The sequence below is a fragment of the Aegilops tauschii genome, chromosome 7 (assembly GCF_002575655.3).
Source record: "Aegilops tauschii subsp. strangulata cultivar AL8/78 chromosome 7, Aet v6.0, whole genome shotgun sequence".
Classification (NCBI taxonomy): domain Eukaryota; kingdom Viridiplantae; phylum Streptophyta; class Magnoliopsida; order Poales; family Poaceae; genus Aegilops; species Aegilops tauschii.
Window position 1 is genome coordinate 430967084 of NC_053041.3, and position 17903 is coordinate 430984986.

Below are 17903 nucleotides of genomic sequence, written 5' to 3' on the forward strand. Positions count from 1 at the left end.
TCCCTGACCCTGAGATCGTTCTTGGTTTATGACTTTGTAACCTGGTCTATTTACAGAGGTATCAGATGGCGCTAAATCTTGGTTTGATTCGGTCGTGATCGGATAACACGGTATCAGTTGCAGGACCAGAGTAGAGACCCGATTCAGCTCAAAATCCTGTGTAAACAGGAAGTGAAGTGAAGCGGCAGTCTCCCGTCTATGCGGAAAAAAACAGCTACTTCTATCTAACCTGCTTGTCTCCAACACCACACAATTCACAGGAACAGCCTTGGCAACGTCAGCTTACCGCCACCACCCAGTTACCCTAGCGTGCAAGCGAGACGAAACCAACCGTGCCGAGTCCCGTGATTTCCCCTTCGTTTCGCGGAGAAAAATAATAGTTTGCTTCAACGTCGGCTGTCAGTTTGTCCACGGGGTCAGTTTCCATGAAGTTGCGCGCCAAAAAAACAATTTGCTTGTATAAAACTTACTACGGTATATCCCATTATAAATCCAGCAAACAACGATAGAGTTAGTTTGCAGTTTTGCTGCATACGCAACGATGGCTCAGTTGCCGCCGGGCTTCCCCGGCTTTTCCTTCCCTCCACCGACGTGGCCATACCGTCCTTCCATGCCGCCGCCACCATACGGATACAAGCACGAGCCACCGTCCGGCGGTTCGTCTCAAGGCAGGACCGTCGCCGGCACCTTCGGCGGCCTCGTCGCCTGCTTGCTCCTTGGCATCGCCGTGTGCAGCATCTGCAAGAGGCGTCGCGCGGCCGCGCCGGCGCAGAACGTGGCCGCAGCCGATCGGGCGCAGAACCTGACGGAAAGCAGCAGCGTGCGCGTCGACGTGGGGCAGCTTCACCGGGCCTGCGCCGCCAGCCCGACGGCCGGCCTCCCGGCGTTCACGTACAGCCTGTCGGTGAAGCACAACGTGACGGGCGGAGGGGATGAGGCGGCGACGTGCTCGGTGTGCCTCGGCGCGATGCAGGTCGGCGAGATGGTGCGGCTGCTGCCGGCGTGCCTGCACCTGTACCACACGGAGTGCATTGACCCGTGGCTGGCCGCGCACTCGACGTGCCCGGTATGCCGCTCGGACACCGACCCGGCCGCTGTCTCGCTAGATGCACATTTTGACGGGTGTTAATTTGTTGGATTGATTTTGCTTTCTGTATATATTGAAAAATACGTCTACTCAGTTGTCTGGGCAACATAAGATTGGAATGTCCAAATGATGCATCTGTCCTATATTTGCTAATAGTAGTAGTATTTGTGGACGTCCTGATGGTCATTTGATCTCCAATGTCTCGAAGATCTCACTCTCCCGGTTTTGTCTGGGGATCAGATATTTGTGGGGGTGATAGCCTTTTTTTCTTCTTCTGAAAACCTTCTTATTACACGGTTCTCCAGTAGAACTGTCGAGAACATCCACACTGGCATCGTCGAACCATCTGAAAGAGGACTCTCATAAATGCCACACGTGTTGCACAAACACATGACACCTCCGAACGTTTTTTTACGACAAGTTTAATGACAAGCGGATGTCAACATTAGTTGTTAAGCATGACAATTTCATTTTCAAATGGCAAGCTTTAGTTTTTTTTTTAGATGACAAATTTTAGTTGTAAAAAACGTCAAGGCCAGAATGCTTCCTGTCACACTTATCATTTGAGCTGAAATAAGGATCATGTGTGTTATTATGTAGCTCCCGCAAAAAAAAGTTGTCATTATGTAGCTCCCGCAAAAAGAAGGTGTGTCATTATGTATTATGTACTCCCTCCGTCCTACATCCGTATCTAGACAAATCTAAGACAAGCATTTTGGGACGAAGGAAGGGAGTAGAAGGGATACATTTTTCACTTACAAGGATACATCCATATTTAACAAATCTAAGACAAGAATTTTGGAACGGAGGGAGTAGAAGGGATGCATTTTTTCACTTACAATTGGAATTGGGTATGTCCGCAGTCCACCCACACTCGCACCCTTCCTAGCCTTCATCTCCTCAACGTCGCCGAAGGATGCCGCCGAGCGAAGCCCATGACGTCGACGCAGCGGTGCCACGACGTCGATTGGTTTTGTGCCGCAGTTTCCCCTTCATTGAACGCGCATTTGGCCCTGAATCAGCAATCAATTAATTAACCCCTTTGACCACAGGCTTGCAAGTAATAGTTGCTTTTATTCGGCTTAATAATTTGCTTAAACCATACCGCAAACAGCAGTTGCGAACGACGCGCACCAATGGCTCAATTGCCCCCGGGCTTCGTCCCCACTGTTTCTCCCCCTCCACCGTGGTGGCCATTCCATCCTTCACCACCGCCGCCGCCGTCCAATGCTAAGCCATCGTCCACTCAAGGCAGGATACTCGCCGGCCTCCTCGTCGGCGTCGTGGCGTCCTTGATCGTGTTCACCGCCGTGTGCACCCTCTGCAGGGAGTACCGCGGCCGCCGCTTGGCGGTGGCCCGTGCCGGAACGTAATGGCGTCCGCGTCGAGGAGCGGCAGCTTGGCCGGGCCTGCGCCGCCAGCCCCACGGCCGGCCTCCCGGCGTTCACGTACAGCCCGTCCGTGAAGCACAACGTGACGGGCGGTGGGGAGGAGGCGGCGACGTGCTCGGTGTGCCTCGGCGTGCTGCAGCTAGGGGAGACGGTGCGGCTGCTGCCGGCGTGCCTGCACCTGTACCACGCGGAGTGCATCGACCCGTGGCTGGAGGCGCACTCGACGTGCCCGATCTGCCGCTCCGACACCGGCCCGGCCGCGGGCGCCGGCTGGCTACCGCCTGTTTAGGTTTTTATTTACGTGGCGAGGTCTATAGTAGTACCCGTGCTGCTTCAGAGTTTGTATCACACGTTCTCGAGGGTATTCTTTTGTGAGATTTATTTTGCTTGTATTGCATCTATGCAACAGAAGGCGGGAAAATATACTAGAAATGATGTAGTACTATTTTGTTTTTGTTTTGTTATTTGTGGACAAATTTCACAAATAGGTTGAACATTTTCATTCAACATACTAAAATCCTTTATGGAATATTCCCACATAATATGGAATATTCGTCATGAATTATTTATAGAACAAAATGTTCACAGAGAACCAACCAAACTATTGATGCATTTTTTTTCTCTTTTAGTGAAATGACATGCAACTCTCCTGCATGATTTCAGAAGAAAAGGAGCTGAGCTGCAGGTGATCAGGCTGGTCGTAATGGTAATATCACAAGGGGTATCATGCATGTCAACTAGATTTTTAAGATGATGTGACACACAATTAAATGAGGAAAGAGAGGATGTGATATCATATCATGATACTGTATCATATTAAATGTTGTAATACTTTGTGTCATGCATGATAATTAATAAGGCAACCTAAGATGCTACTATGATACTATGTATTACGGAAGTAGTATCATAAATTAGTATCATATGCATGTACTAGTATATGATACTCTCCATTACAACCAACCTCAAGTGTGTTCTGACTTTTAAGGTTGCTTCCTTTGGTTCGATGGAGCGCGTTTCACTTCCCACACCGAGGAATACATTACTCTTATGTCTGAAAATTAGTTACTACACCATCCGTATCAAAGTACTTGTTGTTAGGGGAAACTAGTACAAATTCCCCCAACTATAAGTATAAATTTGAGTTTGGTCTATCTAACAACTCCCTTCACAAAGCGCTGATGTAACCACATCCAAATATGTAGTCCCTGTCAATGGCACACCAGCATAATCCCGAGCGAATAATCTGACGATATAAATACGAGCCATGCGCCTAGTCCTAATGCACACAAGGATCTCTTCATTTGTTACGAACCCGTACTGCTATTGACCCCTTCAAATCAGTGGAATAAAAGGAGTAGTCGCTCTCGCTGCTGATGCGGCTGCTGCTACTGGTATGTTAACCACCAGAGAAGCGTCGGTTGAGGCTCCAATTATTCAGACAAACCAAACGTAATCATCAGAAGAGTCCACTTCAGCTCGAAAACTTCGAAGAGGAGGCAGCACTGTGCACGCAACCACAAGAGACATAAAATCGAATCATGTTGCTCCAGCGCCAGTTAGCCTACTCAACGGCACTGCCCGTTCCCAGCCTCAAGCGCTATGCATTTCGCCATGTCGCCCGACAGCCTCCTCCTCTTCTACGCCGTCGCGGCGGCCGTCACCGCCGCCTTCGGCCTCTTCTCGCTGTACAAGCACCTCTTGCGCCGCCGGCGGCACAACCCCCGCGCGGAGGCTCCGGACGGGGACCCGGAGGAGCGCCTGCCGCTCGCCGTGATTACGGTGGCGTCGAGCCTTCTCCCACCGTTCATGTACAACCGGCTCGTCCGGCACAGTGGCAAGGACGACGCCGGCTCGGCGGAGTGCGCGGTCTGCCTCGCCGCCATCCGGGTCGGCGCCATGGCGAAGCTGCTGCCGGCGTGCGCCCACGTGTACCACGTCGAGTGCATCGACCTGTGGCTGGCCTCGCACTCGACGTGCCCTCTCTGCCGGTGCAGGGTCGGCGATGATCGCTCGGCTCAGGACCTTGCTTGTCTTTCACCTGCATAGATTGATCGACCATCACATAGGCAACACCGCGAGAGATATTTGTACAGTTTTTTTTTTCTTTTTTCCTTTTTCTGAACTTCGAGATAAAATCTGCATGTATGCTGATGCTGGTGTATAGTGTGTGAACCGTAGACTCGTGTGTTTCACTGGAGTTGCATTTGGATATCTCAGACGTCAGGATCCCATGAAGGCACGAACTGACTGCCAAATTACACATTTCCAGTGTCAACATGTGAGACCGAGATATTTCTGGCCGATGCAGCATTCGAGCAGGGCAGCAGGGGAATACATGACATAATGCCAATGTACTCATCAGGAATGCAATAATGAGATATTACACATAGCAGGAGATAAATACATAAAACGGAAGCAAGCCGAATAAAATGTCTTTTTGAAAGAAATAAAACAAATAAATGTTGTAGTAGGAGGTGAATGAATGCATGAAATCGAAGCAAAAAAATGCAAGTACAGGAAAAAAAAAAGGGGAGGCATCCGAGAGAGGATCTTTTTTCCTCACTCCATGCTCCACCACATAGAGAACACACTGCATTGCTGCAGCTAAATAGTTGATCATATACATGACACGCAGACAGGAGTTTAAGCAAACCCATCAGAAACGCGAGGCAACAAGAAATGTTACAGACAGAGACATGCACAAAATAAATGACCGGGTGTTGAGTCGCCATGAAGAACTTTGGCTTAAATCTGCACCGGTTCGGCCATAGGTTGTTATTCCTGTGAAGCTGCCATTTCTGGGGGATGAACTGCAGTGGAACAAGTATGGGGTTAATGGTTCTGCAGAGACTTGACATATTAAATTAAACAATATGTAGCTCAAAAAGGAATTTTCTATGATTCAGTTTCTAAGAACTGAAATAAGCAAAGTGGCTGCATTGTCGTGACTCTTGGTTATGATAATCTTGTCGGTGAAGCTGTTTTTAGATATTTGGGTGTTTGGCTAACTGCCTTCTTTTCATGACCCAGTTTCAAAAAGGGATATAGTGAGAAGACGACCGGATCAAGAAAAATCTAATCTTAATTTAATTTAATTTATCAAAACAGAGTAATTTTTCACAACTTCTTTTCTGCAGAAGCTTCAAAAACAAGCACAACACAATAACCACGAGCTAAATCTATAAAATTTGCTTCTTGCATTCCATGTAACAGATATGCTAATCACTTTGCAAGAACCTTCAAAACTTTGGGTAAGTGTCTAGCTACAGAGCTACAATTAATACCTCACCTTAATGTTCTAGTGGATGCCTATGACTGGTAAAATTTATCTGTCAACTAACTATGTGTATAGCTACATGCAGACATGCATGCCAATCTTAGATCATTCTCAGTCAATCAAAGATATAAAAATCATATGAAGGATGTCAGATCATCAAAACTGCATCTTAGCGCAAACCTTCAATAGAACAAATAGACCTAAAGTTGATCATTTTTTAATTTCCATTACTGAACTGTACAGCCAACAATTTTAGTGGCCGAATTAATAGTTGGTAACCTCCAATGCGTGATATGGTTAAGCAATGTGTATATATATGAAAGCGATAAATTAGTATTTCATTGTGACAGAAAAAATAAGTAAGCTACACCACTACCTCGACCACACCATCAACATGGATGAAACAGATCATGACCTTGTGAGCTAGAAGGATATTTACTTGCTAGCATGGTTGTCGGCGTTCTGGGATCGGGGGTATCCAGACCTGCCTGCCTGCGGCCCGGCGCATGGCTTCATCAACGGCCCGATACGGCCTAGCTCCAAGACCCCAAGAACAAGACCCTCGCGAGGGCCCCTGGCCGTGAGGAGAACGACACCAAGACCTCCAGAGGAGCGGCCTCCCCAGGCTGCCTCCCGAGGAGCGGAGATCTCTATGCGAGCGTCCCGCCTCACGAGGCGCGCGATGACGTGAGCCATGACGACCAAGGCCAGGCGGGCGCCAGCGGGCGCAGTCCCTTTTGTGCTAAGGAGGCAAGGACGCACACGGGTTCCCGAGGGATTCCCCAAAGGTTTCCATTCCGGTGCAACGAGACCGCAATCATGAGCCCGGCAGGACGGATGTCATCACCGAGCCCACCGCGGCGTCATGGCTAGAAGCTTTGCAGGCGGAGACCATCTTTCGTCAGGATAAGATGTACTTCCTGTCCCCTTTCAAAATTGGTCGCTGTGGAATCCCTTCCCGCCTAAGCTATGAGGGAAGAGGACCATGGCCACTATAAATATAGACTAGTCTCCACCGTAGAGAGGCGTCGATTCATCCTCATCACCGGAGCCCTCGCGAGGCTGCTGATCCACTGTACTAGTTCATACTCAACCTCCTCGTGAGGCCAATCCACCAAAAGCAGGAGTAGGGTATTACACTGCAAGGTGGCCCGAACCTGGGTAAATCTATGTGTTCATTCCTTCTCTACGACTCCGCACGCTCGGTGAGATCAAGCCTTGGGTGTGGCGAGCAGTGCGTCGTTGTGGAGCGAGATCCTTCGTACACGCCCCAGAGTTCGAACCAACCTTCTCTGGGTCTGCGGAGCCCTGATTCTGACAATGGTGGACGAACAACTAGTGCAAGGGCGGAGCCAGGAATGGACATGGTGATGAGCCAAGTTGAAAGTTAAAACTTTGCACCGGAGAATCAGGGATGACACAAAGTCACAAACCAACCAGATAAACACGAATGATATTTGAAACCCGCTCACACTCTCACTAAATTAATATATGATGAATGGAGAAGTAAAATAATACTCCCCCCGTTCACAAAATATAAGATGTTCTAACTTTTTTTTCTGAATCAGATGTACATAGATACGTTTTAGTATGTTTGTTCGCTCATTTCAGTTCGTATGTAGTCCTTATTGAAATATCCAAAACATATTATTTTTGTGAACGGAGGGAGTACTTGATTAGTTTCTATGAACATCATGTAACATCCTTAAAACTAAGAAAGAACCGGCACTACATAACTCACGAAGAATGATTGGTTAGACAAACCGCATTACTAGCCTTGACCATACTAGCAGTAAAAGACTAAAAGGGTATCATCACATGAACTCCGGGAAGAGAAAGGAGAATGAAAGACTAAGGGGCTGTTTGGATGGCAGCCCACGGCTGCCCTTCCAAAATATTGGTCGTTGACCAACAGGCTGGCAAGCGTTTGGATCACATCCAAAATTTCGGATCTCAGCCAAGATTTTGGCACGCCCTTGCAATTCTATACCAGCACGCGGGCAAGTTGTTGGCGGCGATTTCCTTCGCCAAAAAGTTGGCACACCCTCGTTTTGGAAGGGCTGGTGGGGGCTGAAACCAAACAGCCCCTAACATCATGCTTAGGTCCTATGATCAGATGAACACTTTCTTAGCTAGTGCTTATCCTAGTCCTGAGTCTAATCTCAGGCACACAAAACGCCATGCATTCATGTAGTTACTGATACAGAGATTTGGTAAAACCTGGCAATTAGTTGATGCTTGCAAAATATAACTGAAATAGAATCATCCGATCTGCCCTTCTGATGCAAGATTGACTACAGTATTTGTCTATAGGGCACTTAGCAGAAGTTATATTTTCTACAGATTTTGGTGTTCATCTCTAGCACTGAGCTCAAGTTGCTTCTGACAATGATGTGCGTTACACTTCCAAGATACGACCCTCACACACACACATGCACACGCGTGCGCGCACACACACAGGTTCTTCATCATTTCGAAATGAAATAGTCAGTTCCTGGAACAATAGGACCAATATCAACAATTTAGAAGGAAGCCAGCATATTAACTGATACTCTAAGATAGCGAATGCAGAGATACCATTGGAATGAAAACTGAACTCGGAGGCTAGGCGCGGTGCACAAACCTGGAAGGAAACACGCAGTTCCCACGACCTGCAAAAACAAATGCCGGCGGCAGCACCGACACCACGGTGTTACAACTCCATAGCATGAATCCAACATTTAACGAAAGCAAAACAATGGTTGGTAAATTTGAAATCAATGGACGCTTCATCATTCACGAGAGGATCCGAGCCGAGTCGGTGCTTACTAGGGTTGAGGCCGATGAGCGCGGCGGCGCCGGAGAAGTCGCAGGCGGCGGGGCTGGCGGCGCCGCCGGATCGGAGGAAGTAGTCGTTGAAGGCGTAGGAGGCGTGCGCCAGGAGGTCGGGCGGCTCGTAGCAGGCGCCGCCCTGCTGGATGGCGCGGCAGTCGGCGCCGCCGTTGGGGCCGCAGGCCCAGTCGATGGCCGACTGCAGCGCGCCGTCCTCGGCGTTGTTCTTCGCCACGCACCACAGCTGCCCGCCGCCGCTCACCCCGACCGCCCCCGCGGCGCTGCCGACGGCCGCGTGGGCTGCGAAGAGGAGGAGGGCGAGATGGAAGGAGGGAGGCGAGGCTGCCACCATTGGATTGGAGGACGCGGATGGCGCCGTTGCGGCTTGAGTGGAAGAAACAGCTCGGCGGGGAAAGCACAGCAGAGTGAAGTGGGGTGCTGCCGTAGCGTAATGTGCGAGAGCACGGCGCGTCTCGAGGAGCTTTCGCCCTCGCTTCCGGCTGCTTTCTGGTCTGTACCGGACCCAGCAATCTGCTGTTCCTTTTTAGCTTTCCCTTTTTTTAAAACTAAAACTAGAAAATACCCCGCGCCATTGCAGCGGGAAATGATTAGAAGTGATTTGAATTTCGAAATGAGTTTTTGTTAGACTAAGAATTTCAAATTGTTGCTGATCATTCTTGTCAAAGAAAATAATACAAACATTTTCTATGATGTCTAATAAGGATGGGAATGGGTCGGCCTACTCTAGCTCGGGGCCGGGGCTCGTTGGTCCCGCTGTTTTTTAGGGACATAGAGCCGGTCCAACGGTCCAGTAGTGGCTGACCTCATGTCCCATTGAATAACATGATCCAACCCACTTTAATATTATAAAATAAAGAGCAGTGACACAATAACATATTTCTCGTATAGCTTCATCCAGCAATACAATCTTTTTTGAGATTACGCAATCGCGTATCTTTGCTTTATAGAAGGCAGAAATATGTACAAGAAGTTGATGATTACAACAAGGCCCTGGTACCACACTTGTGGTCACCGACCAGCCCTCGGTACTCCACTCCTAAAACTCTACTCTACTACTCACAGAAGATGTTTACTCCGTGTCCTCTCGCCCTAACCCAAGAACGTAGATCGTCAAAGATCCGACAGGTGAAGTTGATGACTGTCGAGACCTCCATTGTCGGACCGAACACTAATATGTTGCGATGCTTCCAAAGGATCCAACAAATGAGCATTACGGCCGAGTCAAAGCCCTTTCTGTTTTCCTTCGGCATTTGCTTTCGAGCCTGCAACCACCACTCTGCAATCTTGTCATTCGTCGTTGGTACCAAGATGATGTTGATCCTGGCCCGGAGGAAACAACAATGCCAAACTTGCCGAGCGAAGACGCAGTGGAGCAAGGTGTGATCAACCGAGTCTTCCTCTTGAGCGCAGATGTAGCAAGCGGAGGCTTGATCTTGCATTCCGTGGCGTAGCCGTCGATCCGCCGTCCAAAGCCGGTATTGTGTAGCAAGCCACATGAACAACTTGCAAGATAGGGGCACCCAACATTTCCAGATTGCCGGAGCCGGGGCGAAGCGAACACTACCATGCCACAACATGTCATATGTAGATCTCGAGGTGTAAGAGTCGTTGTTGTTCCATCGCCATATAGGGACATCACTTTGCACCGGATCAAGGACCAGGTTGATCATAATCTCCCAAAGATAGATGATCTGTAACATCCCATCCACGGAGAGATCTCCAGTAATGTCATTTGCCCATCTATGGGAGAGCAGTGCCTCACGGACAGTGAGCCTATTCACCACTTGCGTGTGGACTCGCGCAAAGACCAAGGGCGCAAGCTCTTCCATAGATGATCCAACGATCCTTACAGAATAGTACCCGCTCTCCGTTTCCCAACTTCCAATGAACTATGTTGTTGAAAGCACCTTCATTTTGGCATCCATTGCCAGCGGCAAGCCCTGCCAGGGTCTAGCCTCGTCAGTGTATTTAAGCCATTCCCATCTCAGTCTCAAAGCCAGTCCGTGTTTGTTAAGGTCTAGCACTCCCAGACCACCAAGTTGCTTGGGCCAGCAAACCCTTTGCCAAGAAACAAGACACTTGCCTCCATGAATATGCTCCGAACCCCGCCTAGAAGAATGCTCGACAGCCTTTGTCCACGCGATCTAGAGCCCATTTTGGCGCGTCTCCCACCAGCATGTGGTGTGTGGGTCTAGCTCCGATCACTGTGTTAACCAGAATTAGCCTACTGTTGGAGAATGTTGCATGGAAAAAAAATCTATGCACACGCAAGATCTATCCATGGAGATGCATAGCTATGAGAGGGGGAGAGCATCTACATACCCTTGTAGATCACTAAACGGAAGCGTTTATCAACGCGGTTGATGTAGTCATACACCTTCACGATCCGTTCCGGTCAAGTACCGAACGTATGGCACCTCCGCGTTCAGCACACGTTCAGCTCGATATTGTCCTTGCCTTCTCGATCCAGCAAGAGAGGCGAAGTAATAGATGAGTTCCGGCAGCACGACGGCGTGGTGGCGGTGGTGGTGAAACTATCTGCAGGGCTTCGCCAAGCACAACGGACGTGGACGAAGGAGGAATTAGAACTAGAGGGAGACGGGGCGCCGCACACGGCTTGGGGATCGTGGTGTGTGTTGCCCCTCTCTCTCCTCTTATATATAGGTGAGGGAGGAGGGAAGGCAGCCTAGGGCGCCCCAAGAGGGCCGGCGGCCGCCTTGGCCGCGCCCCACCTTCCTTCTTTGGCACCTGGGGAGAAGGCAGGAGGGGAGGCGCCCCCTTTCCTTTCTCTCATGTGTAGGGGAGGGGCAGGAGGCGCTAGCCCTCCCCCTTCCCTTTCCTAGGGTCGGCGGCCTAGAGGTGGGGCACACCAGCCCCTCGTGGGCTAGTGTGCTTCCCTCGTTGGCCCAATAAGCCCAATAGCTCCCCGTGGCCTTCTCGGAACCCCTTCCGGTGATCCGATAAATACCCGGAGCATTCTGAAACCTTTCCGGTGACCAAATAGTATCGTCCTATATATCGATCTTTACCTCTGGACCATTCCGGAGCTCCTCGTCATGTCCATGATCTCATCCGGGACTCCGAACAACATTTGGTCACTATTTCACATAACTCATATAATACTATATCGTCAACAAACGTTAAGCGTGCAAACCCTACGGGTTCGAGAATGATGTAGACATGACTGAGACACTTCTTCGGTCAATAAACAATAGCGGACCTGGATGCCCATATTGGTTCCTACATATTCTACGAATATCTTTATCGGTTGAACATTTATGACAACATACGTAGTTCCCTTTGTCTGTCGGTATGTTACTTGCCCGAGATTCGATCGTCGGTATCTCCATACCTAGTTCAATCTCGTTACCGGCAAGTCTCTTTACTCGTTCCGTAATACATCATCTCGTAACTAACTCCTTAGTCACTTTTCTTGCAAGCTTCTTGTGATGTTGTACTGCCGAGAGGGCCCAAAGATACCTCTCCGATACACGGAGCGACAAAATCTCAATCTCGATCCATGCCAACTCAACAGACACCTTCGGAGATACCTGTAGAGCATCTTTATGATCACCCAGTTACGTTGTGATGTTTGATAGCACACAAGGTATTCCTCCGGTATTCGGGAGTTGCATGATCTCATAGTCGAAGGAATATGTATTTGACATTAAGAAAGCAGTAGCAATAAACTGAGCGATCATATGCTAAGCTAACAGATGGGTCTTGTCCATCACATCATTCTCCTAATGATGTGATCCCGTTATCAAATGACAACTCATGTCTATGGTCAGGAAACCTTAACCATCTTTTGATCAACGAGCTAGTCTAGTAGAGGCCACTACAAAAAAAAGACACATCCGTGACATTTTGGGCCGAACAAAAATCTTTTCTGTCATAGTTATGACACTTCTATGACGATAATTGTGACAAAACCCGGTATCATCATAGATGTGGTGGGGTCCTACTTCTATGACAAAAAATCATGACAGAAAATGGGCTTTTCGTCCTGGGCGGGCCGGAGACGCAGCTGCATGACATTCTTTGGGTCGTCCATGACGGAAAAAACCGTGGTAGAAGCGAGGGCGCGGAAAATATCGGGGAGTCCCCGGTTACGGTGGGTGGTCGGGGGCCGAGCGATGCGCGTTTCTCTCGTACGTACGCGCGTGTGTGCGAGGCGTTGGGCTCTAACTGAACCCGAGCGATTGCACTGCAGGCTACGCATTACTGAGCCCGAGCGATCGATGGTTGTTAACTGAACCCGATCGAGCGATTCCTTCGCTACTGCTGCTAACTGAAGCCGATCGATGCTGCCTCTGGATGAACAGTGAGCGTTGCTGGGGGGGCGGTTGGATGAACAGTTCCCGGTGGGGGTGGATGAACAGGACCCCGTGGCGTTGCCTCTGGATGAACAGTGAGCGTTGCTGGGGGGTTTGGATGAACAGTTCCCGGTGGGGGTGGATGAACAGGACCCCGATCGTTTGAGCTGGTTGGGGCTGGATGAACAGGACCCCGTGGAGGGCAGGATGAACAGGACCACCCCGTGGAGGGCAGGATGAACAGTAGCCCGTGGAGGAGTGGTTGAACAGGAGCCCATGGAGAGGGCTGGTTGAACAGTAGCCGGTGGAGTAGCGCGTGGTGGAGGCTGAATGAACAGGAGCCCGTGGATGAACAGTCGCAGGTGGAGGCTGGAGGAGGTCGACGGTGGATGAACAGTAGCCCGTGGAGGCTGGAGGGGGTCGATGGTGGAGATGAACAGTATCCCGTGGAGTCTCGTTTGCGGTACGCCACACCCCTCCCGATGAACAGGACCCCCGTTTCGACCGTAGCGCTCCAACACAAGTCCATTTCCTCCGTTTTGCGGTACGCCACACCCCTCCCGATCAACAGGACCCTCATTTCGACCGTAGGAGGTCCGTTTCCTCTGTTTTGCGGTACGCCAGACCCCTCCCGATGAACAGGATCCCGTTTCGAACGTGGCCGGTCGAACACAAGGCCGTTTCCTCCGTTCTGCGGTACGCCAGGCCTCGTTCCATCGGCTATTCCATCCAAGCCCTCCCGATGAACACGACGACGCATTCCATTCCGACCCAGCCGGTTGGCTCCCCATGAACACGACGACGACGTTGTTTCTCCGTTCCGACCCAGCCATGTACACGAGCCCTGGCCGTACGTATGCGCGAGTAGGCATTCGAGACCCTGCCCGTATGTATGTGCGTGCCCGTATTTTCTTTCTTGCACACTGGCCGTTGTACGTATGTGTACATGTTACGTGCGCGCCTCTACTACGACACGTGCGCGCCTCTACATCGACCAGTATGTACGTACACGTTCGCGACCAGAATAACAACGCTACATATGCTTCGGTGGGTCCTGACTGTCAGGCACTTCCTTGCGTGCGAAGATGTAGCTGGTGGGTCCCAGCAGTCAGGGGGGCGAATCGTTTTTTTTTGCCCGGACGCACTTCCTTGCGTGCGAAGATGTAGCTGGTAGGTCCCAGCAGTCAGGGGGAAACGTTTTTTTCGCGAAATACAGTTGCCCGTCCGGTGGGTCCCTGCTGTCAGGTGGAGGAATAATTATTTTCCGCGTAATAAGGAGGCACTTCCTTGCGGCTGCCGTGGACCCAGCTGTCAGCCTCTCCACGACAGTACTCTTCCGATGGAAGTCGTTCCTTGACCATGTTGACCACGCTGCGCCGTGAGCACCAGGGCGGTGGACGATGGCGAGGCCTAGGAAGGGGACGACGCGGAGCCGGGGAAGACGCGACAGTGGATGCCCACGCGGAGAGGAGTACGATGGTTCACTGGTTCGGCTGCGGTGTGAGGCTGCCGTCACCGCAGAATAACATGGGGTGTGGGTGAGTAGAGGGATGCCTTGGCCAGCGGTGGGAGTAGTAGGGGGTGGTGAGGCCGGTATGGGAGGCGGGAGCACGCGGTCCCGCCGGCGCTGGATTTGGCGGCTGTAGCAAGAAGATCAGAGATTGAAAAAACACGACGGCCGTTGGATTGACATCCAACGGTTACGTCTGCTAAAATCATTTGTTGACGTATATAATAACTAAAACAATCTTGCATACGCGTCAACTTCATAGGCCCATAAGTCAGACCATTCCCTCTTTTTAATAATTTATATATAGCTCATTGCGACTTCTTATGCAATTTATTGCAGTCCTTTTTTTGGTTGGCCAGGGCCAATTTTGCATATTTCTGTGGGTTCCAAACTATTTTTAATACCGAAATGTCGAGCCAGATTTAAAGTACTTTGAAGATATATTTAAATTACGTTAATGCCAAGTGAAATAGGAATCTGAAAATGTGAATTTTTTTAGAAATTATAAAGTAATTGCCAATTTGTCATCTGTTTTTATATTTACAACCCATTTCATATTACTTTCAAGATTTGCAGGCATCTTGAAAGAGTTGCAGCCCATCAGGGCGTAGAAAAATAAGTAGGCCTGGATTGGTTATTCTTCATAAAAAATAAACTGGGCTCATTTTCACAAAGAAAAAATAGCTGGGCTGGTCACATGGTGAACATAAAATATAAACCTGGGCTAGACGGGCCACAGCCCAGTTCAAACCCCGCTCCGTCTCAACAATAACAAAAAAAATACTGCTCGAGCTGCTACGTCCCAGGTGTCAGCGATCTTGTGCTGTTCCCTTGTCTATTGACTATATACGCTCACAATGTCGTGGGTCCCAGATGTCAGGAAAACGCTAGGAGGAAGCATTTTATTTTTCCATACGCTGACATTGTGGGCCCTAATGTCATCCTCTCCACGTACTTCTGCCGATTCTTGTTGTTTGTTGACCATGTTGACAACGCGAGATGGCGGCGCCGCGGCGAGCGCACCAAAGCGCGCGGAGGACGACGGCGAGGCCTCAGACGTCAGCGTTAATGATTTAGGAGACGGTGGGACGGCGATGTGTGCGTTGAGGCGCAGCCAGCCGTGGGAGGCGGAAGCAGGCGGTCCCGCCGGCGCTGGTTTGGTTTTGGCGGCTGGAGGAAGACAGGACTGAAGAAACACGACAGACTATAAAAGCAGCAGGAGTACTTAACAACCTTAACTGAAACCAGCAGGGGCACTTAACAACCATAGCTGAAAGCAGTATGAGTACTTATACAGGTTCAATCGTAAAGCACGCCTCGAACAGTGCTACTTTGCCTACAGTTAACCAAGGGTGAGGCCGCCAAGCCCCAGGACAAGGCCCAGGCGCCACCCCGCGCATCCACAACCTTCTGAATGCGGCTTCATCTCGCAATGTGGTCAATAAACAGGATATTCGCTTAGATCCATGGAAAAGCAGGAACATAATCTTCTGTCCTATTCTCCAAGATGGACGGGCCTTCATTATTTGAGACCACCCATGAATAAGTATCTTTTCACCTCCAAGGGGAATGGAGTAGGTCGACATAAACATCATGTTGTGACCAAGCGCAAGTCTGACCCGACCATGGTCAGGCATCTGTATAGGAACAATAGAACTGGGCAGTTTCTGTTTCAAGAAGATCACAACTATAAAACTGTGTATAAGCAATAGTTTATGAACAACATATATAATATAAAATAGCTCGTACAATAAGTTTCTCGACACAGTTGGACCTGTTCAACGAGTGCAGCAGTGGCACACATATCCCACGTGGCCTTCCACCATTGAAACGCCCCACAAGGACCTCAAGACGATCAATAAAGTGTAGGAACTTGTGGATGTCGTCCCAGTCAACTTCAGTGCCATCAGTAACAGCCGAGTTGTTACAAAATAACAAATGAGCAGCCTGCTTAACTCTAAAAAAACCTACATGTGCCACCAATTATAAGAAAATATTAGTTAGAAGTAGCATCTTCGTGAGAGATTCGTTGCTAGTTCTAAAGTTAAATTGTGATCAGTTAGACAGAATAGGTGGATTAAGAAGTAATCGAGGCAACAAGCAAGAACCAGATACAAAACTAACATGGATAAACAATTGGAACGACGTCGGGGTGGAAGATCGCAGTGAAGATGAGACCAGGTTCTGCTACTTCCATCAACATTCGTGCGCCAACTTTCAGTCTGTAACACTTGAGAAAGTTTATCCAAGTTCGGCCATAAAAAAGCAGCGATCTTCTTGGTTCATGAACCCAACTCGAAACTTATATCCATGGATTGTCTTCACTGTTACCATTAAACTGGTGTATTCAGTTATGGCAAGGCCGAGCATCTTGAGTACATGTGTTCTGGCAGAGCAAGGAATGCACTGCAGGAAAAAAATATGAGAACACAATGTATTCCCTATATCCAAATCTAGAAATACTTTCCTCCTTCACGTCAGTGTTGACCATGGTACTAGTACCTTTTATCCAAATATAGCAATCCAAATTTCCAAATTAGTCGACATCATGTTAAAAAAAACCCCACCCTCCCGGATAGAAAAGAGGATTCTAGGAACATACTGTGCGCGTTTTAAAATCCTGTGTTAGGATGAGAAGGAACAAGTGTGGTGTCTCGCCGAGGCGCAGAAAGCTGTAGGGTCCTCGCACTTTGGGCACTGCAAATGAAACACACTAGATTCAGTAGGAAGAAAAATGCATCAACGGCGGCGGCTGCCATCCTAGGAGTACCCGCGACCAAGGGACTTGGATTTATCGGGGATGGATGAAGAATTCGTACCAGGTTCTCCATGAGAAAACCCTATGCAATCGCCGAGCGGGGGTTTTCTCTGAACAAGCAGACAAGGGAGAAGGGATTCAGGCCGAGTGAAATATTGCCGCTTCGTCCGTCCAGCTTACTGCTAAAGTTGGAAAGGTGGGGGTTTTTGTGATTTGACGGCTCATTGGGCATTAATGGGGCGCTACGACCGGGGTGTGTCTACCGTGCAGTTGTGCACTCTAATTTGGTGCATATGGCATGTGGACCCCGTTGCCGGATGCCCCACATATCAGCGCAAGGAAGTAGAAAGATAGGAGTAACTAGTTATTACACATAAATATATTTTTGACAGAGAGATATTCCCTCTGTAACGAAATATAAAGATCTTTTATATCACAACTTTATACATAAGAAAAATCAAGGGGAATATATATAACATATATAATTATAAAAACAGAGTTTTTTTAACACGGTATAAACGAGTTGGTGATGATGGTGTGCCTGTCATCCTGCAATATAGGCCGTCCGATTTATATCTGACGGATAGGAAGGAAACTATGGCAATTTTGCAAAAAGGTACCCACACACCTCTCCACATTTGCAAATAAGGCCTTCCCTCGTTCATCCTTTTCTCTCACAAGATAAAATACTCATACAAATGCATCTTGATGTTACGTGCAACGCACGGGCAT

At 49.1% G+C, this 17903-nt stretch overlaps 3 protein-coding genes and 1 pseudogene across 4 annotated transcripts; 3 read left to right on the plus strand and 1 right to left on the minus strand.

The window, feature by feature from the left end:
* Window positions 1-506: 506 nt before the first annotated feature.
* On the plus strand, window positions 507-2213 carry LOC109736263 (uncharacterized). Its single transcript, XM_020295487.4, has 2 exons — window positions 507-1066; window positions 1951-2213. Exons 1-2 carry the CDS (start codon window positions 542-544, stop codon window positions 2122-2124), a joined length of 699 nt encoding a protein of 232 aa, XP_020151076.2. The 5' UTR covers window positions 507-541; the 3' UTR covers window positions 2125-2213.
* On the plus strand, window positions 2174-3227 carry LOC109736269 (RING-H2 finger protein ATL39-like; annotated as a pseudogene).
* Window positions 3228-3410: 183 nt separating this feature from the next.
* LOC109736257 (RING-H2 finger protein ATL39-like) lies at window positions 3411-4750 on the plus strand. Its single transcript, XM_020295478.4, has one exon. It carries the CDS (start codon window positions 4078-4080, stop codon window positions 4522-4524), a length of 447 nt encoding a protein of 148 aa, XP_020151067.1. The 5' UTR covers window positions 3411-4077; the 3' UTR covers window positions 4525-4750.
* Window positions 4751-4890: 140 nt separating this feature from the next.
* LOC109736256 (PLASMODESMATA CALLOSE-BINDING PROTEIN 5) lies at window positions 4891-9058 on the minus strand. 2 transcript variants are annotated; one of them, XM_020295476.4, is made up of 3 exons: window positions 8564-9045; window positions 8379-8406; window positions 4891-5288 (listed from the first exon to the last, which is right to left on the minus strand). In XM_020295476.4, exons 1-3 carry the CDS (start codon window positions 8916-8918, stop codon window positions 5135-5137), a joined length of 537 nt encoding a protein of 178 aa, XP_020151065.1. In that variant the 5' UTR covers window positions 8919-9045; the 3' UTR covers window positions 4891-5134. The 2 variants fall into 2 exon arrangements, with proteins under 2 accessions (XP_020151065.1, XP_020151066.1); XM_020295477.4 differs by lacking the exon at window positions 4891-5288 and adding an exon at window positions 8008-8249 and having other exon boundaries at window positions 8564-9058.
* Window positions 9059-17903: the final 8845 nt, after the last annotated feature.